The 24,820-nt window shown below is 40.7% G+C and overlaps 2 protein-coding genes across 2 annotated transcripts; both read right to left on the bottom strand.

Moving 5' to 3' along the window:
• Positions 1 to 150: 150 nt before the first annotated feature.
• LOC135071705 (collagen alpha-2(I) chain-like) lies at positions 151 to 5,160 on the bottom strand. The gene is made up of 3 exons (XM_063965488.1): positions 5,038 to 5,160; positions 607 to 4,422; positions 151 to 326 (listed from the first exon to the last, which is right to left on the bottom strand). The coding sequence occupies exons 1-3, from the start codon at positions 5,138 to 5,140 to the stop codon at positions 310 to 312; spliced, it is 3,936 nt and encodes a 1,311-aa protein (XP_063821558.1). The 5' UTR covers positions 5,141 to 5,160; the 3' UTR covers positions 151 to 309.
• A 5,942-nt stretch (positions 5,161 to 11,102) lies between these two features.
• On the bottom strand, positions 11,103 to 24,328 carry LOC135071696 (serrate RNA effector molecule homolog). Its single transcript, XM_063965476.1, has 16 exons — positions 24,092 to 24,328; positions 23,397 to 23,648; positions 23,039 to 23,224; positions 22,068 to 22,134; positions 21,773 to 21,968; positions 21,611 to 21,696; positions 21,381 to 21,528; positions 20,963 to 21,294; positions 20,698 to 20,838; positions 20,354 to 20,560; positions 17,232 to 17,516; positions 16,400 to 16,513; positions 16,147 to 16,290; positions 15,555 to 15,667; positions 13,827 to 13,940; positions 11,103 to 11,254 (listed from the first exon to the last, which is right to left on the bottom strand). Exons 1-16 carry the CDS (start codon positions 24,229 to 24,231, stop codon positions 11,179 to 11,181), a joined length of 2,601 nt encoding a protein of 866 aa, XP_063821546.1. The 5' UTR covers positions 24,232 to 24,328; the 3' UTR covers positions 11,103 to 11,178.
• Between the last annotated feature and the right edge of the window lie 492 nt (positions 24,329 to 24,820).

The raw sequence follows: 24,820 nt of genomic DNA, 5'->3' as shown, positions 1-24,820 counted from the left end.
TTTAAGGATATTTATTGGGCTTTCAAATAACACCAATATTGTTGGGGCACCATGATTGTGTCAGAAGAAAATCGATAAAGTTCGCGTCGCGGAAGGTGCGGTTTATTTGATGTTGAGTATATTATTGAATAAAACAAACATTTTCCACAATACTCTTTTTTATTTTATTATTTTATTTTATATAAAACTACTATTATACCGTTTATGTTGACTGACTACTTAATCTAATTTAATTTTATCACAAGATACGTCACAAACAGTTTCGTTGATATTACAAGTCCATAAAATCTCCATTATTTGGAATAAAGTTTATCTTCTACCGTAACCTGAAACAAAAAAAAAACATTTTTATAAACTTCTGTATTGACGGTCTATAATGACGATTGCTAGTACAAAGAGTGAAATGGTTAAGGGAGACACCATTTTAAATATTATGTTATTATGCTAGGCACACCCTAAACGTTAAATTTGACTGAATAATTTATTTTCAAGGTCTAACTATTATTTATTTATTAATAACATTTCTCTAGCATACCATGACAAAATATAATGATAAGTAAAATGTGTTATTATAAATAGAGGTACCTACAAATTAATATTTCTCACCTCCTTTTGTTGCCGCTGATGATGAAGCATGAGCGGTGGCAAAGCTGCCTCCGAAACTAGCAGCGTTGGATTTAGCTACAGCACCCGCTGCACTGATTCCTCCATACAAATCATCGTTGTATCCACCTTTGTGATGGCCAGTATTAACATTCAAGCTTTTCCCAGAGCCATACGATCCGCTTCCATTGCATCCACCGCCACAACCGCCAGTTGATCCCTGGCCACCAAGAGCATTGTGACCATAGGAAGATCCGCCAAATGCACCTGCACTAGCCCCAGCGAAAGCAGCTGATTGAGCTCCAGCCCCGATCAAACCTCCGTTGCTAACAGTATTATGAATTCCACTTGCTGGAAAATTACCACCACTTAAGCCTGATGCACTGACAGGGATTTTACTACTTGACAGTGTCGCACCACCCGCGGATTTTCCGTCATCGAAAGGTTTTAAAAACCCTGGTGGGCCACCGAATCCTCCAGAATAAGCAACTGCATTAGCTGACGCGACAGCTCCTGCTGCAGCATTAGCACCGTTTAAGTTCAGTGTACCGCTTTGTTTATTTTGAGAACCACAATTTCCTGATGAGCACGGAGCCGAGTTGTATGTTCCTTCTGGTTTGGCAATTGCATTTCCACCTTCAATATGTCCATGTTGGGGCTGACCAGGAGAAGTGTTACAGTTACCAGTTGTACATGGGACTGAGCTAGGCACAGCAGATGTAGTCGGTTTGCTATTAGTGGTTGATATGCTACTAGGCAGGGTGAAGTCATTTGGTTTCAGCAGTCCAGGAGGAGCTCCAAACCCACCCAGATATGACTTCTTTTCAGGTTTTTTGGGACCTACATTTTGACTTCCAGTGTTGTAAGTTCCAACATAGTTGGAACCGGTTGACGAAGATCCCGCGGAAGCGGTGCTTACAGCATTTTGGTTGTAATTAGGTTGTTTCAAGGGACTGTCAGGACATGTAGATCCACTACAATTTGGTGGGGTCAGAGCAACGAAAGGAGGAATAGAACCATCGTCTTTTGGATTATTGTATACAGGAGCAGATGTTGCTTTAGGGGGTTGATTCGAAGTATAAGTTGGAACTGATGGAGCGTCTTGAGGTGAAGATGGTTTGAAACTAGGAACACCTTTATGTGGTATCTGTTGTTGAGTAGTTGGGTAATTACTAGGCTCATTTACAGGGACATTTGATGGTGCTGAAGGGTTATTTGCACCACAGTTTGCTGAAGTACATTTAGGCTCTGATGGTCTATAGGCAGAGTTTTGCTGACTGGGAATCAAGGGTACCGAGTAACTGCTAGGGTAGAGTGGTTGAGTTTGACCACAGTTACCGTTGGTGCAGATAGGTGTTTGCGCAATTGTTTGAATATTAGGATAATCTCCAGTTCCTGGTGTAATAGGTCTAGATGGATTATATCCAGGGCTTATAACAGCTGGTTGACAGTTTGGCGACGTACACGATGGTGCCTGTTTAGGCGCTGTTAAATACGTAGCAGGTTTATTATAAGTTGGGGCTGAAGCGCTGCTTGGAGCAGACGCATGAGGGTTATAAGCGCCATTATCGCAATCGGGAGTAGTACAACCTACTGAATTTTGATTGGAATAGTTTGGTTTAGAGTAGGTGTTTGTTGAACCCTGGACATACGAGTAAGTTGTTGTAGGATTTGATGATGGCAATGTTCCACAGTTTCCAAAAGGACACCCAGAACCACTTTGGCTAGTAAATCCCGGATTATTATTGAAACCTTGAGATGGATAGTTATTTGGTTTCGGAGTAGTGCCTCTAGGTGTATTTATAGGGATGTCGTGTTTATTGTTTGAAGCGTAATTTGGAGATGAATTACCGTTTGCTGGCAAAGATCCACATTGCCCTGAGGTACATTTATCGTTAGGTTTATTGGAGTTATAATTTTCGCCAAAAGCAGAAGGTACACTTCCGGAGCCCTGTGTCGGTCCACATTGTCCTGATGTGCATTTTTCATTAGGGCCACTGGGGTAGCTGTTACTGCCAAAAGCGGGAGCTACATTTCCGGAACTCTGAGCTAGTCCACATTGACCTGATGTGCATCTTTCATTAGGACCGCTGGAGTAACTGTTGCTGCCAAAGGCTGGAGTTACACCTCCGGCTCCTGCTGACGGCCCACATTGTCCAGAGGTGCATTTTTCATTTGGACCGCTGGGGTAACTGTTGCTGCTAAAGGTTGGAGTTACACTGCCGGTTCCTGTTAACGGCCCGCATTGTCCTGAGGTACATTTCTCATTAGGGCCGCTGGGGTTACTGTTGCTGCCAAAGGTTGGAGTTTTATTCGAGCCACTGGGGTAACCGTTGCTGCCAAAGGCTGGAGTTACACTCCCGGTTCCTGTTGACGGACCACATTGTCCTGAGGTGCATTTCTCATTTGAGCCGCTGGGATAACTGTTGCCACCAAAGGTGGGTGTTACGGTTCCGGAACTTCCGGATCCTGGTGATGGCCCACATTGTCCCGATGTGCATTTCTCATTAGGGCCGCTGGGGTAACTATTACCGCCAAAGGCTGGAGTTACATTCGGGCCGCTGGGGTAACTATTGCCACCAAAAGCTGGAGTTACACTCCCGGTTCCTGTTGATGGCCCACATTGTCCTGAGGTACATTTCTCATTAGGGCCGCTAGGATAGCTGTTGCTACCAAAGCTGGGTGTGACACTTCCGGATCCTTGTGATGGCCCACATTGTCCCGATGTGCATTTCTGATTAGGGCCGCTGGGGTAACTATTTCCGCCAAAAGTTGGAGTTCCATTCGGTCCGCTGGGGTAACTATTGCCACCAAAAGCTGGAGTTACACTCCCGGTTCCTGTTGACGGCCCGCATTGTCCTGAGGTACATTTCTCATTAGGGCCGCTGGGGTAACTGTTGCCGCCAATGGCTGGAGATACATTCGGCCCGCTAGGGTAACTGTTGCCACCAAAGCTGGGTGTTACACTTCCGGAACTTACGGATCCTGGTAAAGGCCCGCATTGTCCCGAGGTGCATTTTTCTTTAGGGCCGCTAGGATAGCTGTTGCCACCAAGGCTGGGTGTTACACTTCCGGTTCCCGGTGATGGTCCACATTGACCTGAGCTGCATTTTTCACTAGGGCCGCTGGAGTAACTACTAACGCCATAAGCGGGAGATACACCTCCAGTGCTTGGAGATGGTCCGCACTGCCCAGATGCGCAGTTGTTCGAGGGATTATAACTTGAAGGTGATGCCTCTTTATGTGGCGTTGTACCACAATCACCCGATGTGCATTTACTATTGTACTCAGTATTCAGATTGTTACTTAAGCTTGAAGAGCTGTCTTGTGCTTCTGCCGATCCTCCTTTAATTTGATTATTATACGTTGAAGGTCCACATTGTCCAGATTCACACTTATCAGAATCACCACTACAATTGGGGCCTTTACAGTCAGCGTCACTTTGTTTGGGGCAATCAGCTCCCGAGCACGATGGAACTACGCCGCCTTTGTTATATGACTGGGATCCTGCAATAGCACCGGCTTGTGCAGCAGCGAGACCGGCCGCCCCATTATGTGTGAACCCATTCAAATTTCCATTCGAAGCACCCGCGTTTGCACCGTCACCATTTTGACAAATGCCTGACGTGCAACCTCCAATTGCTCCTGGTATTCCTGAACCAGAAAAACTGAAGGAACTTGAACTGGAACTAGCGCTAGATGACGCGAAGCTGGATGAAGAGGACTTGGAGTAGCTGCCTGAGAAACCAGCGCCGTGGGGCAAGGCGATGGGCAGGGCGGCTGCCCCGGAGAAGGCACCAGCAGCAGCACCGGCCACGGCTGAAATATAATAAACATTTTTCGTTATTTGAATGTATACTAGCACTACAGGTTATTAAAGCACTTAGGTATTTCTTATTTTTATTTTTCAAGCATATGTTTTCCTACCTAATGCTAATTTAATTAGGTATTCTGCAATAGCATCGTTTGGATACTTGTAGATCCGCACAATAAAACCTAATATACCTCAAGGATGTCTGCCTGTCATTAAATAGGATCCTAAATAAATTATTACACAAAACGAAGTTAAGTTTAAAAGAGTAGGTACTCATCTAATCTATCAACGATTGAATAACTTAACAAATAGGCGATCTTATCGCTGAAAGCGTATTAGGGAGTATTAGTACCATCTATAGCAGAAACTTGTTTAAGAAATAATTAAGTGTAATTAATAATAAAGAGAATCCAATTATTTCTTAATTACAAAACAAAACTTTGAAGACAGTCACGCAGTAGCTTTGACTAATATCATCATTATTACATTATTACAGTTACAATTATCACTATTACAGCGAAACATTCACTCAAATCGGGAATTGAATTCGTTATCATTTCTAAATAATCATCACTTATTTAAGACAACTACGGGTTATTGATACAAAGGGAAAGCCATACCTTGAGCAACCGCGCCGTTCTTCACTCCATATCCATGGGGGGTGCCCAACACAGGTTGTAAGGTCACCAGGACCGACACAATGGCACACACTGCGAGCTCCATAATTGCGAAGCTCCCGAAACGTAATGCTCTTACGACACCGCGCCGAGTCTTTATAAAGCGATACACAAATAACTTGACTATGCAACAAAAAAACAAGCCGCGCCGTTTACCGCGAATCGGAGGCTGTGCTCATGTAGGTGTTTCCCATATCTATTACAATTAACATAAATATGCCTGCACGTTTGTTTGGTGCTATGAAGACGGGATTTACAACATTGTAATTTAATCTATTGAAAAAAAGATCGTATAAGTTAACTTAGATATCAACAAAATGTAGAATGATCATTACGTACGCATGAGAGCTTTAATTACTACTCGTATAAATAAAAAAAATCAGTAACTTTTAAAAAATCAAGCTCATAATCATCGCTAACGCGTTGATGTCTTTTACCACCGCATACCAGTGTTTTGAATTCAGTGACAGATTCCGTCATGAAAATAGGTTTTAAAGCGATTGCTTTGCGATTTCAGTGGAAAGGTTCTACGATAAGGCCTCTGAGTGAAAATTCCAAGATGAATCTGAAATTATAGGTAGCCCATTGAAAAAACACCAACCCACTAACTAGGTACTACTTGCTACTGTTCTCTTTACTCGCTAATCTATTAAATTAAGTAGAAAAACACCTTAACACCCTAGCTAAATACAATCAGAATATCCTATGGTAAAAACTAATTAGATTCCAACTAAAAGGTGATCACAAAAATTATAATAAATACGTACTACGTCATGCCTTGAAATATTTCACTAGTGATTAGAATACGCATTCTCCCGGGCGAAGGTTCGGCTGCCAGTGGGGAAACACGTTGACTTCATCGCCAGTCGCCAATACATGTCCGTGTACGCATGTAATAGTCCAGTCAATAAAGCATTATAGATGGAAAACTGTAGAACACAATTTCTGACTTCAGGACTTTATTTAGACTAGTTAGGAGGTGAACATAGCAAAAGTCCCCGTCCTTAGCCCTTGAGCCGGCGGGGAGAGGGGGGTTTAAAGGTGCCACTTTTCGGTTTTTCGCTTAATCCTCGGAAACTATGCGTCCTAGTGACATGACTACTATGAACCAAAAAAAGCATATTCAATTTGCTACAGGTGAGATAGTCAACTTTTTTGATAAATTGTATAGTTTTCGCGGCATCTGCTCTAGAAGGTCTGTAAAATTGGAAATTTTATTTTTCTCTTACATGTTCCCATCAGGAGAAAATCGACTAAATCAACATTGAGCAATCATTCTAGACATGCGGGAGCATGTTAAGCCTAGTTCCAGGGAGGGGCTGCACCGTGCGTATATTTAGACGAACCACTTTGAGCCACTATTGATTCCTCATCACTCAAAAACTACTGTGCATTAACACTTCAAATTTGGCTCATGTGTTGAGACTTGCAAGATAAACATCAGCTTCAAATTTCATAAATATGCCTCAAACGGTTCTTTAGGTATTGACGTCCAAAAATCTACATGTCTGATCTATATACCAAATTCTAACCATTTCCAGATGACCTCGAAGTTTCAAATTTGGCATCCAGAAAGGTAGTTATGTAAATACAAAGGAACAAATAAAAAACCAGTAAATTTTAACATTTCACAGGTGATAGATAGATTTTAGTGTTCTAAATGTCGATTTTTGAACGTCAATACCTAAATAACCGTTTGAGGTATATTTATGAAATTTAAAGCTGATGTATATCTTGCAAGTCTCAATACATGAGCCAAATTTGAAGAGTTAATGCACAGTAGTTTTTGAATGATGAGGAGTCAAAAGTGGCTCCAATTGGTTCGTATAAATATACGCACGGTGCAGTCCCCTCCCTGGAACTAGGCTTAACATGCTCCCGCATGTCTATAGTGTTTGCTCAATGTTGATTTAGTCGATTTTCTCCTGATAGGAACATGTAAGACAAAAATTAAATTTCCAATTTTACAGACCTTCTAGAGCAGATGCCGCAAAAACTATACAAGATATAGAAAAACTTGACGGTCTCGCCTGTAGCAAATTGAATAAGCTTTTTTTGGTTCATAGTAGTCATGTCACTAGGACGCATAGTTTCCGAGGATTAAGCGAAAAACCGAAAAGTGGTACCTTTAAACCCCCCTCTCCCTGCCGGCTCAAGGGCTAAGGGCGGGGACTTTTGCTATGTTCACCACCTAACTAGGCTAAATAAAGTCCCGAGGTCAGAAATTGTGTTCCACGGATTTCTCTCTACACCGTCGTTAAGGCATTCATTGACTGGACTAGTAAATGTTATTGTTGTGGCTTTAGAGATGTGCCGTGAATATTATGGTCTTTGATATAAAAATAATAAGATCCACAGTTGGGATATTTCTTATATTTTATGTATTTTCATTATCATCATTTCAGTCACAGGACGTCCACTGCTGAACATAGGCCTCCCCCAATGATTTCTATATTGCCCGGATGGTAGCGGCCTGCATCTAGCGCCTCCTTGCTATCTCTAAGCTCAATTCATAAGCTCTATAAAAACTTTTGGCGAACTCTCGCATCTATATTTGCAAGGTCCTTTAGCTATTTTTAAACGCATCTAACGATAAATTATAGCTTTCGACGGATAAGGAAAATTTTGATGTGTATAGATTTTTTTTTAGTTTTTTAATTCAGCCTGTTTTTCGAAGGTAAAACTATACAGTACTTTAAAAGCTGAGTCAGCGTCGGATACGGAAAAAATATCTAAAATGATTACCCAATTTAATTTGCTCATAAGAGCATTTAATGTTATCGTTATTGGTTAAAGACGGAACTGGATGACTAAACCGGTGCGTGTATTTGTTTTTATAATTTAAAGACATGTCCGATTGTTCCATATAAGTAAAGGAATTAAGTTAAAGCATAGCATCATAATTAAGTGTTATATTAGATGGGTATATTTTATATTGATTACCATTTTAATGTAATATGATGGGTGCGACAAGTATTCCAAGACGAAGTTGTTCGATCATCCACTTTACATCGTGAGACCGCAACCATCAATGTGCAGTCGCGTCCCTGGTACATCAGATTATACCTAAATTTTTGTTGCAAAATGACCTCTATTACAACTATAAGATGTCACAGATTTAACTAAATGTTCTGTCTGTACATAATATTATGTCGAATGTATGCAGTCGTTGAATATCCGGGTGACGCACCTTTAGACTGCTCTCCACGCATTCCTCATACTTACTTGTACAATCATACATAATGTCATGAGGTATTAGAATATTTATAATGCTTATCGTAAACTTTTATGGCTTAATCTAGATCTAGGAGTATAAGGTGATTGCTATGCATGTGTCGTATGTGTAAGACATTGTGTCAATACTTATCTATAGCACCGTTTGCTATGACTAACCAGACAAAGCACAACCGACTGAAGTTACTTTAGAGGTCAAGGTTTGACAATTTATCTGCAAGTACATACATAGCAAATGTGAGGACGTTATTTATGAGATAATTTAACGATTCTGTGCAATAAATCAAATGTTTTATGCCTATGTCAATTTAATAATTTAGTGGCAGAAATCATAACCTGGTAGCCTTCTCGTCATTTTAATAAAGGGACTTTATTTATTTATATGGAACCACATGATGGCGTAGTGGAATGAAATCTTAAAGGTCCGGACTTCCGGAAATTGAATTCTGGACAGGACCATTAGTTCAACAAAACTTTTCTGATTTACAAAAAAGGAAGAATGAAGTTTTTTGATTATATTTAGGGCCCAAGTCTAGGCGAAGGATTTTCCTGTTTAGGCGTATTTATTTCAACGAATTCGCCTAAAGGTTACTTCGTAGTAATTTATTAGAAAGGCGAGGGCACTGTGCGCTACTCTGATCTTCTCGGAGATCTTTTGTGGTTATAATACACACGATTTTATTGTAATGACGATCTTCTCAATAAAATTATGGTAAATTATCATGTTTCCGAGACAGCTATGTTATAAATATGTGGTCGTGATATGTATTTACTTTATCCTGAATCCGGTTTTTATGTTTGAAGTAGTTACTTTTTGGTATCCATTTATAGTACATACTTCTTTTTATTGAGAATTTATAGGCTAGTAGCGTGGAGCTTGGCTTTGTACACAATAAAAATCGAACAGTGAACATCATCTGCCAGCCGGACAAAGTAACATGAGTGATAATTAATAATCGCTTCGCTAGTTTGCTCCAGACTTTTTTGAACTTCGCTTTGTGAAGAAGCTCCCGAAATTGAAATCTTTGTCTAGGGGAGATAAGTAAGAATCCTCGTCGAAAATCAGCTCTTCAAAATTTGCTTGCGTAGGTTTAGGTCACCGATGATGACCCACGACGTCGGATTGTTGTTGTCAAACAAGGAAGTATGTAGATCCTTTTATGAGACCATGACAGTTGGTGTACCTACCTATGTCTGTCGCATTTTATTTATAAACGGCATATGAGTGTGTGAGCTGTTGAAAATAGCATTCACTCACCTTGATTCTTAATCTGCACGAATTCTCTAATTCTATTGTCTGGTTCCTCATGTCTTGAGTATAAAATGGCGACAAAGGTGGAAGATGATTCCATGGTTTTAGTATAGTATATTACATTGTTTAATAATTTTATTTATGCATAAATTAAGCACGCCCACTGCTGGAAACTTAAACCTCCCCTCAACTTCTGTCATTACATGTTTAAGATGTAGACGATGCTATTCATCGAAAAGGAATTGTAAAATATGCTTGGAGTCGTTAATATTTGGAATTAATCATTAAAATAGCCGTATTCATTTCATGTCCATATATTTCAAACTAAAAGTTACCTAAACCATTGTGACAGTTTCAACTTAAACCTAACAAAATGTAAATGAGCGATGTTATCTTGTGGATGACAAGTATACAGTGTGAGTCACGTTAAAGTGTACATATGAAAATAGATGAAACTAGACCTATTTTTATCGACAAAAAAGAGGTCAAAAAATTTTTGAGATTTTTTTTTAATTTTTTATAGAATTTTTTTTCTTCCAATTACTTATTGTAAAGAAAACATAATAACTTTTAAACTAAGCGGTATATCTTGATAAAATAAAAACAGTAATAATGCTAAATAACAGGCAATACTAAAAAAATACATAAAATACACAAAAAAGGCTAACAAATAATAAAAAATTATACTTTTTGAAAAAAAATCCGCTTAAAAATTCGTGTTTTTTTGGTTATTTGATAAATTTCTCCAAAAAATGCCCCTATAACCGGTAGTTTTTATTACTTTGTATTAATTTCTATCGTATTACCTTCGTAAAACGAAAAATCGCATGTCTCTATCCCTATCACAACGTTTGCAATGATCGTTTGAACTAAGCCTCTCCGGGCGCGCCATTCAACGCTTCGTTAACAACAAAACTGAAAATGGCTCTAGATTTGTAATTTTGATAAAGACAAGTTAGATTTCAAATAAAAACAAAAGATTTCGAAGTAAAATAAGCATTTTAGTTAAAATTAAAATTGTCTCTACCTGTAGCGGAGAATAATGTTGTAACAGGCCTTTGTTCAAACGATCATAGCAAATGTTGTGATAGGGATAGAGACATGCGATTTTTGGTTTTACAAAGATAATACGATAGAAAATAATACAAAGTAATAAAAACCACCGGTTATAGGGGCAATTTTTGGAGAAATTTATAAAATACCCAAAAAAACACGAATTTTTAAGCAGATTTTTTTCAAAAAGTATATTTTTTTATTATTTGTTGGCATTTTTTGTGTATTTTATGTATTTTTTTAGTATCGCCTGTTATTTAGCATTATTACTGTTTTTATTTTATCAGGATATACCGCTTAGAGTAAAAGTTATTACGTTTTCTTTACAATAAGTAATTTGAAGAAAAAAAATTCTATAAAAAATTAAAAAAAAATCAGAAAAATTTTTTGACCTCTTTTTTGTCGATAAAACAGGTCTAGTTTCATCTATTTTCATATGTACACTTTAACGTGACTCACACTGTATACAAGTGCTCTGACAGCTACGCAGTGATAACATTGTCTACGTGCACGTTTATCCTTTGGCAATGCTGATGCAACGTCGTCTAAATGAACTCGTCGGGCTCCCGCGGGGCGTCCAAGTCCCGGTAGTGTATCACCGGGCGGAACTCGGCGCCACCCCTTTAACAATCAACACCACAGTTTAAAGCAACTCTCGCCAGTAACAAACAAAACACAATCACTCACACTACTTTTCTATTGCTTTCTTTTGGTGACCCTAACATTTTGCTCTCGATAATCTCAGCTTCCCGTCCGAGTCACAAAACTTAAATTAGGACAAAGCAGGGTTAATAAAGGAAAGATATGGTCAATATAATTTTGCTGATAGTTTATTATAAAATTTACATGGTAAGACGAATATAATTTTTAAAATAATCATACAAATATCATGTACTCTTTTTGTCAAGTATGCATTTATCATTAGGATCTTAAGTGTACATTACTTTAAATTACATTCAGTAGATTAGTGACGTAAATCTTAAAAATAAATTATGCAGATGGGTTAACTGAGTTTGTAATACTTAAATGATAAACGTTGTAAGGATTTATTTCCTTTGTGAGGTTTTTTACTTCCATGTAAAATAAAACCAGAATACAGATGTATGAGCAGTATCAATTTCGGTCCAAAAATAACAGAATCTAGTGAATTAAAATTTTGTACAATTAGTTAAAAAATATATGAATAAAATTTGCATTTATTTATTTGTGCCTAAACAATTCGGTCTATTACAACGTACTATACCATGACCAAGCGAAGGACGTGTCAGGCCAGAAACGCTACAATAGTACAGCGGGTCAACAGCTGTTAACAGCAGCATATGGCTATAGAACGTACACTACAGTAGATTAACAGTACATTTAGAACGGAAACTTGAAGAGTATACGGGACAATAAGGCACATCAGTATAGGTGATGATGATGAAATAGGACAAGGACAGGCATTGAGTACATGTGCGAAATATTCAGAAGATCTGGGTACAGCTCTTATCAGTGTTAAAGTGGCACTGAACCTTTTGCTTAGCGGTATTTTTATATCAATAAATATTCGGTACCGATGTGGCCACAGTATAGTATGTTGCATTGCTCAGAGTCCATTAAAACAAAAGGCACAGTTGTGTTTTAAATATAAAATATATCAAGGCTATAATTGATAAATCTTTACATTCCATTATCGGCACCAGCCTATTTATGTAGATATTTTTATAATATTTTTAACAATGCTATATTTATCTATACATACAATAATTTAAATTCGGCTAAAATGGTATTGAGTAGTGAAGTGATAAAATTACAATGTTCATATTGTTCTTAAACGACGGAATGCTTAATAACGGCATAGATATCGATAAAGGTCATGATGGCATGTCAGTATATTCTAGAATATGTCACCACTGTCCGGGAAGTCAAGATCGTTGTACGCGATAATAGGCCGGGACCGATCCACATTTTCCCTGAAAATTATTTCTTTACGCTCAAAACAAATTCTTTACATATCGATTTTAAGCAAAGTTCTGTCTATTCATTGCGAGTAAAATATTGTTTTATCATAAAAGTGAAGTCTGATTGACAGGTGCATTAAAAAAACTGATTCGACATTGGTCGTTTTAAGACTAGATGGCTAGATTATAGGATTGAAGAGAAAATGATAAGTTCGTAAGTTAAATACAATTTAATATACATACAAACGTCCTATCAATCAGACTTAGATGTTTTGGCACCAATGATACACATAGACGGCGTAATGTCCGGATCAAAATGTTAAGGTCATGCAAAAAGACAACGAGTGCACTATTGGAGCATGCTGGAAATACCATTCAAATCAGCTATAAGCAATATATTGATATTCCTTTATTTTGTGAATAATTAATGCTAAATGCCCAAAGCTTGAGATGAGCATACACTGTGAATCAGTGATTATGTGACCATGCAAAAAATTAAACAAAAACATGTGACATGTCATACGAGTAAGTATGTTGTGAGAAAAAGAGTTGCCATGGAATTTGTGAATTATTAAACTGCTGCAAGAACAAAGATTTATGTAATTAACGAACCTTTTGTAAATTGCTAATTCATAAAAGCCCTTCTTTTAGGAATGAATAACATTACTTAAAGAAAGGGAGTTCGTATTACGGGTAGAGTTGGCCTCAAAGTAAAAGCTTATACACATTCATAAATAGATCAACTAAAACTGCTACAGTCTCTTCACTATTTACATCTATTTCACATGGCAAATCTTTGGACTATGATAATGATTCTCATTTAAAGTTATTGAAAAATCATACGAGCATTAGCTTTAGAGTACTAACTGCGTTAATCATGAAATATGAACCTAGAAATAAGGTGAATTACAATATTTGAGGTTTACAAGATGAAAGATTAAAATTAAACAGTTTTGAAGTTAAGCATAAAATGTTGTTAGATATATGAGGTGAATCTGCACCTACTGCAGTTATACGTCTTTTCATCAATAAATTAATCCCCAGTTATGGCCTAGGTGCTAAAATTGAAAACAATGTTATCACAGCTAAAAATTAGGCTTTTTATTAAACTTTAATACGATTTTTTGCCTAGCAACCGGGGGTTAAATCTGTACAACAAGACCGAATAGTGCTGACCAAAAATAAATCTAAACATAGTAAGAATAAGGTGTAAACTTTATTTCTAGGTCCATTCGTAGGCGGTTGTCGCTCACCTGGGTCGGGAGAATCGCGGGTGTCGCGGCTGGTAGGGCGCGGGCGGCGCCCAGTGCGAGCCCCAGCCCCAGCCGCGCGCCCCGCCCGGCGCCGCGGCCGGACCTCCGCCGTACCTTTGAACAAACACCTTATTGCAAAAGCCATTTGAACTAGAATCGTAATGATTGCACGATGGCATCGTTGGCTCGAATTTCAGGGTTACTACTTGCTTGGGCAGGGCTGCAGGGCACATAGTACGCAGAACTGACAGCCGATGGGACAGCAAGGTTCTGGAATGGAGGCCGCGTACTGGAAAACGCAGCGTGGGACGTCCACCTGCAAGGTGGACCGACGACATCGTAAAGGTAGCAGGGAAGCGCTGGACGCAGGCCGCTACCAATCGATCAACGTAGAAAGCATTAGGGGAGGCCTATGTTCAGCAGTGGACGTCCTATGGCTGAAATGACGATGATGATGACTTGCTTGAAATGCGTCGCAAATAATGCAGGTTCTCTGGTGTAAAACGCCTAGCCTGTATGAAGAGAGGTGTGTGCGGAAACTACATTGGCTCCACTGCATATTATTATAACTGATCTTGATTGAGGATAAATGGTCTATCCATTAGATAGTAATCATCACAGGCGGTAATAGTCTAGTTTTTAAACAGCTCCATACGTTAAGACTATTAAATACAAGATGTTGTCGCGCCATAATGAACACAAAAATCGAATCATCAATAACAATCGCTTATCGTTGGTGCATTCGCGATTATTCCTGCGCTTTGTGTACAGCCGTGTCCAGATTGGCCAAGTATAGTATGGCCGAGCACGGCTCACGACGAGGCCCGCTAGACTTCCAGCTCACTCAAAAGCAGAGCTGGACGTAAGGCGGAAGCTTGTCAGCATATGCTCCCAATATATCATAAAATCTGATTTTTATGTATAATATTTGGGCAATGATTAGAAGTTGTTTCCACACCAGCCAGACAGTTCTGGCAGTTCCAACTCCTTGCCAGACAGTTTTTTAGGATAGCTGCCAAAGCTACGATGACCCAAACCAGGCCTGTTCATCTCCGCGAGTTTGCATCGAAAACAAAACACGCGCGACTACCCCTCCTGAGATACCAAATCGACAGGACAATCACGAGCGAGTATTGACGCACGCACGTATTCTTCACCCATTTGCATTGTAAAGACAATAAACCATATGTAAAAACGGTGGTGCAATTAATACTCTACAGTATTTTTTAACTGCCTGAATAATATTAGAAACACAAAATATAATTTATGCTTATTCATGTATTTCCTCCGCCATTTTTCGCAGTTTGGCACCTCACGTCACACATCATTTTACCGAAGTCAGCCCTATGTCTTCGGCGCAGTACCGATCACTGACGTTTGTCAACAAAATGGTGCTCGACTCTTGAGACAAGCTAAATTACACCATATTGTTAACGACATTGAGCATACATTTTTTTAAATACCTTCGCGAAGAAAATCTTCTGTACGAAGTACTTATTATTATTCTGTGCCCAAACTTCATAATTCACCAACATTCTATCCTATATTGAGAGCATACGCTGACAAACTTTCAACTGTTATAAAATGACGTTGGTCTGGCGTTCACCAGACTTAAGTCTTAATGAAATTGACAGAATGAAACGTGATTGGATTCCAAAGATTTCCCCGCTCCGCCTCGTTTTGGCCCGGGCCTAAGGAAGGGTAGGGGCGGGTATGATGTGTACTGACGGCTGCGGCGGCGCGTGCTGCGGCGCGCGCTGCGCGGGCTCGGGCTGCTGCGGGCGGCGCACGTCGCGCACGTACGCGTTGAAGTACGACACCTCGCGCCGCACCTCCTCCACCTGCGCCGAACATAAATATTAACCACCATTATATGTATTACCAGTATAGAACATTCTAGAATTGCAAATGAGGTAAAACTATTACCCTATTTTCACAACTTTTTGACTCCAATACAGAAAAAAAAGTTTGGAGAAGGACATGTATATGAAAATAAAGGTAAGTTAATGAATAAACGTAACATCATTTTCCGAGCATAATCAATGTTACATCGAATGACATCGAGGCAGCTCGCAGACCGTGAAAAGAAATGTAAGATGTAGAAAAGTGTAATCATGTGCAACAGTTCACACTATAATTTCGAAAGATAGTCAGCCTCAAACAGTTGGTGACACGCAAAGTAGCCAAAAAGTTCGCAACACGTCTTTGTTACAAGTGGAATAAGCGTGTGTTATCAACTTTTAGTCACTTTGAGTGTCACGATCTATTTGACGCTGACTGTACCTATATTAGATTACATTTATAGGATAGTAGCACTTACCTTCTCTCCATGTTTATTGAATATGTGTTTTCTGATAAAGTCAGGGCCCTTGAACTTCTTCCCACTTAGTGGGCACAGCCACTTGTCTTTGGATAGTTCTTGAGTGTTGGATTGAATGAACTTTTCAACCTCAACAGTCGGATCCTGTAACAAATGAAATAATTGAGAACTTTCTTTAAATTGCTGAATATTATGATGGCAGAAACATTGTCACCAATGCTTTGGCTGTGATCATTAAACTCTTCAAACTGACCTTGATCCCTAACTTTTGCAGTTCTTCATCAGACAGTGGTTTTACATCTTGTAAAAATGCTGACATTTTGCCCTCAAATGCCTTGATGTAGTCTTGAACTTCCTGCTGTGAGGGCTGCAAGAAAAAGAAAAAAATAAGTACAACGAGCGTAAACAAGGATACTAAGGTAAGACTCGGGGTTGTTTTTAAATAAATATGGAATGTACTGCAATGACATATCATATAAATATTGTACCTACTCAACACTGTATTATTGTTATATGTAAAGTTATATGTCGTTGGTGTATCTTTTTCAATAAATAAATAAATATAAATAGACACGTTATGCGCCTACATTATTGTCTTTTAAAATGGCGCAAGTAGTCCTATTTTATGACAGCTATTCATTATGACATTTTGCACAGAAAAGGAGAATGGGGTAGAGTGAACCTCACAGATATGGAAAACCTAAATTGTGTTTTCGAATGAACTATCAAACTAATATTTAAGGAAAAGCCAGACAAAACGTAACTTATTATTTTCCCTCAAATCAACTTGAGTCTTATGCCTTTTTTGTCTTATACTATAAAAACATCTTAGATGTACTGGGGTTATTTTTAGATAAATATGGAATGTACTGTCAACATGGTAAATTATATGCACGGTATGCACCATTACATTTGCACTAAGTTTTTTTCTTGAAGCGATTACGCCAAAACAGGCTCAAGTGCTGATGGGAAATTGGGAAAAGTATACATAATGCTTATCACTTTGATCTAATAAAACTAATCAGTACATGGAGCCAAGCTTGCACCTATCAAACAGTCCAAATATGAATGTTAGATATACTGACCTTGTTGGCGGGCGGCCCGCTCCTAGCGTGCATGATACCACAGCGGTTGGGCATCTCGTCTTCGTACGGGTATTCGCAGTGGTTGTAGTAGTCCACCGAGTGCACAATACGCAGGTACAACACGAGGCGGTCCAACACGCGCATCAGCTCGGGATCCGGTTGTTCCTGGATGGACTCCGCCGACGCCTCCAAGCCGAGAAGTTCCTCTTCCTCTGTCGATGCTTCCTCGATAAGATGCTCTGTTATCTTGTGGAGCACCGGGTTTTTGGAGTTGAGACTGAAGTTCTGTTGAAAGATAAGGGAGTATTACTACAAAGGTTAAATGAAAGGTAAATAGCTAAACGATGATTGCCAAGAAAATTTCTACAACCTTAGAAACAATAAATCTACATGCAATAGATCTCTCTAGTCTATGATTATGATCTCTAGATCTCTCTTATAATCTCTAGTCTATGATTTTTTTTCGTTTATGCTCAGAATGCCAACTTCTCAAAATGCCAACCGCTCGCAAAATGACAACTTCTCAGAATGCCAACTTCTTAAAATGCCAACTTCTCGAAATGACAACTTCTCATAATGACAACTTACAATTATAATAAAGGCAGGAGCAGTGAATGCTACCACAAATAATAAAAATAATTAAAAAGTCCATATATTTACAATATCTTTATTTGTTACTATACAATCAATCAATACACTAGGATCGTATCGCATCAATCTCTCATCTCAAATGTCGATTGAATGACATACACCTATATAATTGTTACAATTATTGTCAAAATCAGATAAACAAAAACCAGGTACGGTCTGTAACAGCAAAACAATTATTTTACTAGATTACAAGGGCGATATAGTTTTGACAAGTATAACTTGTGCATTTTTTACAACTACCCTCTTAACGTAACATTATTTTCGCCATACACTAATTTATGATTTAAAGTGTACTGTGACCTTATCTGGTTTTTGTTTATCCGATTTTGACAATGATTGTAACAATTATATAGGTGTATGTCATTCAATCGACATTTGAGATGAGAGATTGATGCGATACGACCCTAGTGTATTGATTGATTGTATAGTAACAAATAAAGATATTGAGATATTGTAAATATATGGACTTTTTAATTATTTTTATTATTTGTGGTAGCATTCACTGCTCCTGCATTTATTATAATTGTAAGTTGTCATTATGAGAAGTTGTCATTTCGAGAAGTTGGCATTTTGAGAAGTTGGCATTTCGAAAAGTTGGCATTCTGAGAAGTTGTCATTTTGCGAGCGGTTGGCATTTTGAGAAGTTGGCATTCTGAGCATAAACGTTTTTTTTAACTGGTTGGAATGCCGTTGCTCCCCATCTTTTAGCTGCACTAAGTTGAGGGGCATCTGAGACTCATCTAAAATTTGATATTTAAACATCGTCTAAATTGTAGAACCTTCAGTGTAACGTCGCGTCGTCATTTTAGCTCACGTTGCATTGCTGCGCTGTTGATTGTTGTTGCAAATGTTTTACGACCCCACCTCAAAATAATGATCCTCACGTCAAACGACGCTCCAGCGTCACGCCTGACACCGGCCGGATGCGCCGCTGAAGACCGCGGTCACTCGCGCCTGCTCGCGCTAGCTAGTGTCCTCACCTCGAACGACGGCGCCTTCTCCCCGTTGGTGTCCTGCGCGTCGCCGTCCTCCCACAGGCGCGTGCGCGTGTCGAGCAAGTGCGCGAGCCGCGCGGCCAGGCGAGCGTCGGCGCGCAGCACCGGCCGCTCCAGCGTCACGCCTGACACCGGCCGGATGCGCCGCTGAAGACCGCGGTCACTGTCGTGCCTGCTCGCGCTAGCTAGTGTCCTCACCTCGAACGACGGCGCCTTCTCCCCGTTGGTGTCCTGCGCGTCGCCGTCCTCCCACAGGCGCGTGCGCGTGTCGAGCAAGTGCGCGAGCCGCGCGGCCAGGCGAGCGTCGGCGCGCAGCACCGGCCGCTCCAGCGTCACGCCTGACACCGGCCGGATGCGCCGCTGAAGACCGCGGTCTCTGTCGCGCCTGCTCGCGCTAGCTAGTGTCCTCACCTCGAACGACGGCGCCTTCTCCCCGTTGGTGTCCTGCGCGTCGCCGTCCTCCCACAGGCGCGTGCGCGTGTCGAGCAAGTGCGCGAGCCGCGCGGCCAGGCGAGCGTCGGCGCGCAGCACCGGCCGCTCCAGCGTCACGCCTGACACCGGCCGGATGCGCCGCTGAAGACCGCGGTCACTGTCGTGCCTGCTCGCGCTAGCTAGTGTCCTCACCTCGAACGACGGCGCCTTCTCCCCGTTGGTGTCCTGCGCGTCGCCGTCCTCCCACAGGCGCGTGCGCGTGTCGAGCAAGTGCGCGAGCCGCGCGGCCAGGCGAGCGTCGGCGCGCAGCACCGGCCGCTCCAGCGTCACGCCTGACACCGGCCGGATGCGCCGCTGAAGACCGCGGTCTCTGTCGCGCCTGCTCGCGCTAGCTAGTGTCCTCACCTCGAACGACGGCGCCTTCTCCCCGTTGGTGTCCTGCGCGTCGCCGTCCTCCCACAGGCGCGTGCGCGTGTCGAGCAAGTGCGCGAGCCGCGCGGCCAGGCGAGCGTCGGCGCGCAGCACCGGCCGCTCCAGCGTCACGCCTGACACCGGCCGGATGCGCCGCTGAAGACCGCGGTCACTGTCGTGCCTGCTCGCGCTAGCTAGTGTCCTCACCTCGAACGACGGCGCCTTCTCCCCGTTGGTGTCCTGCGCGTCGCCGTCCTCCCACAGGCGCGTGCGCGTGTCGAGCAAGTGCGCGAGCCGCGCGGCCAGGCGAGCGTCGGCGCGCAGCACCGGCCGCTCCAGCGTCACGCCTGACACCGGCCGGATGCGCCGCTGAAGACCGCGGTCTCTGTCGCGCCTGCTCGCGCTAGCTAGTGTCCTCACCTCGAACGACGGCGCCTTCTCCCCGTTGGTGTCCTGCGCGTCGCCGTCCTCCCACAGGCGCGTGCGCGTGTCGAGCAAGTGCGCGAGCCGCGCGGCCAGGCGAGCGTCGGCGCGCAGCACCGGCCGCTCCAGCGTCACGCCTGACACCGGCCGGATGCGCCGCTGAAGACCGCGGTCACTGCCGCGCCTGCTCGCGCTAGCTAGTGTCCTCACCTCGAACGACGGCGCCTTCTCCCCGTTGGTGTCCTGCGCGTCGCCGTCGTCCCACAGGCGCGTGCGCGTGTCGAGCAAGTGCGCGAGGCGCGCGGCCAGGCGAGCGTCGGCGCGCAGCACCGGCCGCTCCAGCGTCACGCCTGACACCGGCCGGATGCGCCGCTGAAGATCGCGGTTCACTATCGCGCCTAACTCGCACTCGCGTAACTGTGCAATGAGAAATTTTACATTATTTCCATAAAGTAAAAATAACTGGATAGAAAATAAGATACAAATTCAATAGGACCTTTAATACAAGTACTCAATAACAATAGACAGAAACTTAAATGTTTTTGAGGACTCACTCTTATGTTGTTCAGGTTCCAGCAGATATCCTTGATGTTAACTTCGCGGCGGAAAGTAACCCAACCGCGACGGAACCAGCGCCGCTCTGGTAGAGGATCTGCTAATGCCACGCGCAGGAAACCACCATAACGTTTGCACATCTAGACAACAGATAAATTGTTACACATGATTTCTATTGTTTATATCTATGACTACATCTAAAGCTAATACCTATTTGGCAGAATTACAGTACATACTGATTTATTATTAAGTAGGGACATTTACCGCTTCAACTTCAGCTTTAGTTATTGTAGGCGCCAGATTCCTCAAAAATATCGAGGTAGTCTTATGTAACGCTCTGGTTTCTTTCTTCTCAACGACAACGTCAGTTACTGATTCTGCTTTGTCGTCACCCGTTTTCTCCTTTTCCTTGTCTTTTTCTGCAGATTCCGGAACTTTTTCCACACTTGGCGACTTTTCTTTCCTCTTCGGCGATTTGTCGGGGGTTTTGGATTTGGACTTGGATTTACGCCTGGTGGATGTGGTCTCGCCCTCGTCTTCTGAACTAGATGACGATGAACTGGATGATGATGAACTAGAGGAAGAACCTGGTGGTGCTATAAAAAAAGAATATCATAAATTTTATTATTAAAACATTTGAAGAGATCCAAGCTTAAACACCATGGATTAGTATAATGCTTACGTGGTTCTTTTTCCTCTGCTTCTGGCTGCGAGTCAGTAGTGGAATTGTAGCGAGTGAACATCTTAGCTTGCTCCTGTAGCTGTTTCAGATGGGGATCCAATTCGATCGTCAAAGGCGCGGTAGACTTGGGCGATTCGGCCTTCTTCTCCTGAGAATAAAGATGAGTTTTCATTGAAAATACAGCTGAATGTGTTTGTTATAACAAGTTGTCTTCTTGAAAATATACAAACCTTGTCCTTCTTTTCATCTTCTTTTTCTTCCTTTACTTTTACTGCGTCAACGTCAATAACGACGGGTTTATCTGCATCTGCTTTATCTATAAAAGATGTAAATTATGACATATTATACACAACTCACATCACAGCATTTAAACACACAGTAATAGAACTTACCGGATTTATCATTAGTTGTTGCATTTTCTGTAGCTGGAGGTTCATCAAGTGCCTTCAGGTCTTCCTCTGTGCCGCCTTCTAGCTTGATAACCACTGTATCAAGAAGACGGATCAGCTTTTCCGATTTATCAACGTCTACAGACACTTTGTCCAATTCACCTTGGTCCAATAGTTCCAGGAATACATTCAAACGATTCTGAAATAAAAGAAATATTTTTTACTAAAAACCTACTCAGCTAACAAAAGGAAAGTCATGACTAATTTCCAAATGTGCCTTTACTTTAGTTTATCATACCTTTAACGCAGTCAATTGCTCTTCCTTTCGTTTCACAGATTCTTCAGGATGGTATTTGATCTTGAACCTAAGTAAAAGTAAAGTCAATAATTAGAATTTAAACTGAATGGATTGTAAGTCAATATAACTAATATGTATTTGTTTTAAAATAAACTAAAAAATAAACCCAAGAGTAAGTATCTTTGACTTTAATGTTTTTTTTTCTATGAACATTATTTTTGCCACAGAAAATGATAAACCTTCATAGAGCTAAATGCCTATAAACTATTATTTCTAATAACATTGATTATGGTAATTAAATTGAATATATCTCACAATCCTATTAATTCTTGCAACAACTATAAAACAAAATGATCATCAATGTTATCAGTCAATCTACAATTTAAACCATTTTTAGCCGTGCCCTGACTGTTGAACTTTTGGTACTTAAAATGAACTAAATGGCTTAGTAAATATTTAAAAAATCTTCAGTCTCACCTGTTCCACACATGTGAATGTGGAATATCATAGCCCTACCCCTAACAAAAACGAAACCTGTAGCATTGCGCGCTACTGGTCAACGCGAAAATAACTAGCTACACACACATTATTGTTTGTGATAAGTTGAAATATTTTTTCTCAATGTTGTCCAGCATAACGATCCTTGTGAATACGCTGTAGACTGTAGGGAAAAAATGTTACGTTAAGATTTGCAAAGGATACATAAAAAAATCTAAGCACAAGAGTGTATTAGTTAAACGAAAATAAGTGTGATATATTTCCCTGAAAACAAAATTGTTGGTGTTATGCTTAGATTTTTTTAGTTACCAGCAAACTAATTTAACAACCATAGCAATCAAAGACTTTACATGGAAAGAGCTAAATGGTACTACTTTAAGACAGATATTAGGAAATATTTAATTATGATCAGTAAACATCTGGAAGCTAAGTCTGTCTTTTTAGGTAGAGAGGGAAATAAAAATATAACGTACCATTCTTCATCTTTATGAGCAACGAAAAACTCATTAAGCTGTTGCCTTCTGTACTCCAGCTTGTATTCATTGTACTTCTGGATGGCATCGTCTACGGTTATGGAGTCATCTTGTGCAGCCAGGAAAGCCTTGAAAGACATCATAGACCCAGGCCCGTCAGCTGGAGCCATTGGTACAACAGCATCCCTATTCATTTGGAAATAAATAATCAGAACCCCAAGTCATATTGCCAAGTATTAAATAGGTATAGTTGAAGTTTAAGCCACTTAAGAAACATCCCAGTCTTATCCAATAACATTAGATAAATTGTCAGTTATTAAAATTTTAGTATCCGGATCCTTTAGAAAATTTTACTTACCGAGCTGGAACTGGTGGCATTGGTTGCCCATAGCCCTGATGAGCAGGATGGGGGCCGAAATGGTCGTGAGCCCATCCATATGAACCATACGAATCGTGCGGCATGCCACCATATCTTCTGTCTTCCATAGGCCAGTCAGGCCTAATGCGCTTGCTCGGCGGCCCCTCTCCCCTAACAGGCGAGTACCCGCGGCTTGCACTGGCTCCACCACGGTAATCTCTGTAGTCAGGGCCAGAGCGACCTCCTCGAGATCTTTCCGCCCAAGAATCTCTGTTAAATTATTTGGTAACCATCAATTGGCAAAGAAACTAATTTGATGATTATTACTTATACATTGACATAGTTATTTCGATAATAAGTAAATTACATGTTTGAATTTCTTAAACAAACAGTAATTAGGCCATAATTATCTGTAATTAGATGAATATTTTTCTATTTGCACATTGTTCTATAAGTAAATTCACTAATATTAAATAATTATTTGAATAAACAGCTGCTACCACTACTTTATAACAATTGCCACTTAGAATTACCTGACAACGATAGCTACAGAACGTTTTGAGGGCTTGGAAACTTGGATGGGAATTTTAGGAGGTTCATAGGATTGAGGTTGGGATCTGTAATAAAAATGTTAGCAGAACGTAGCAATAATGATTAGGGGTATTTTAGTAAGGATAAAAACGTCTTCTTAGTACCTCTCAGACCATTCATCACGACCTCTGCTACGTTCTTCGCGCCGATCGCTGCTTCGGTAGCTGCTGCCTTCCGCTGCACCTCTTTCACCGCGAAATTTATCCCGTCGCTTGCGATCATATTCATCATCGCTGTCAGCCATTGTATTAAAAGTTAAATTATACTATTTGTTTGATTAATTTTCACTAAATAGCTTGAATGAGATGACGCGTCGTGCTGCTTTTCGTGAGACAAGAAAGTGACAGATAGTGACAGGAAGGAAGGTAGGGATATGGTTTCTATCGATAAATTAAGTAGCGTGCAAGTAGCGTGGTTAATAATCGATTATTTATTCGATAAAAAATAAAATGATACTAAAAAAATGTATTTCAAACGTCTTTTTTTATATTTTCAAGCATAAAAACTAAATTCATAAATATTTTATCTCACCCATCTAGTTAATTTCGTGAAACTCAATTTATTAGAATAAGCAAACTTATCTGCATAATTTTGGTTACAGAACGTTGCGTTGCTGTCACCTGTCATTCAAACAAGTTTCATAAATTAATCGCCAAGAATGTACAGATTTAAATCATTATAAGGAAATAGCGTCAGCGAATAATGATAGTGAGTAAGCTCTTGAACGTTTATTTATATGTAGTAATTTATGAATGATTAAAGTTTATCTAAATAATAAAGCTAATTTGACAATTTGATATGATTATGTTACTGATAACAAGTAATGATAATCG

The sequence above is a fragment of the Ostrinia nubilalis genome, chromosome 1 (genome assembly GCF_963855985.1).
Source record: "Ostrinia nubilalis chromosome 1, ilOstNubi1.1, whole genome shotgun sequence".
Lineage (NCBI taxonomy): Eukaryota > Metazoa > Arthropoda > Insecta > Lepidoptera > Crambidae > Ostrinia > Ostrinia nubilalis.
The sequence above is the reverse complement of the archived record's forward strand: the minus strand, read 5'-3'. Positions and strand labels throughout refer to the sequence as shown.

Excerpts from the sequence above, each read along its gene's own strand:
- LOC135071705 (XM_063965488.1), bottom strand. The coding sequence starts at position 5,140 with ATGGAGCTCGCAGTGTGTGCCATTGTGTCGGTCCTGGTGACCTTACAA. Across the intron at positions 4,423-5,037 it reads GAACGGCGCGGTTGCTCAAG|CCGTGGCCGGTGCTGCTGCT; the intron begins GTATGGCTTTCC and ends ATTATATTTCAG.
- LOC135071696 (XM_063965476.1), bottom strand. The coding sequence starts at position 24,231 with ATGGCTGACAGCGATGATGAATATGATCGCAAGCGACGGGATAAATTT. Across the intron at positions 21,295-21,380 it reads AGCAGAGGAAAAAGAACCAC|CACCACCAGGTTCTTCCTCT; the intron begins GTAAGCATTATA and ends CTTTTTTTATAG. Across the intron at positions 11,255-13,826 it reads CCGCGATTCTCCCGACCCAG|GGGTGGCGCCGAGTTCCGCC; the intron begins GTGAGCGACAAC and ends TGATTGTTAAAG.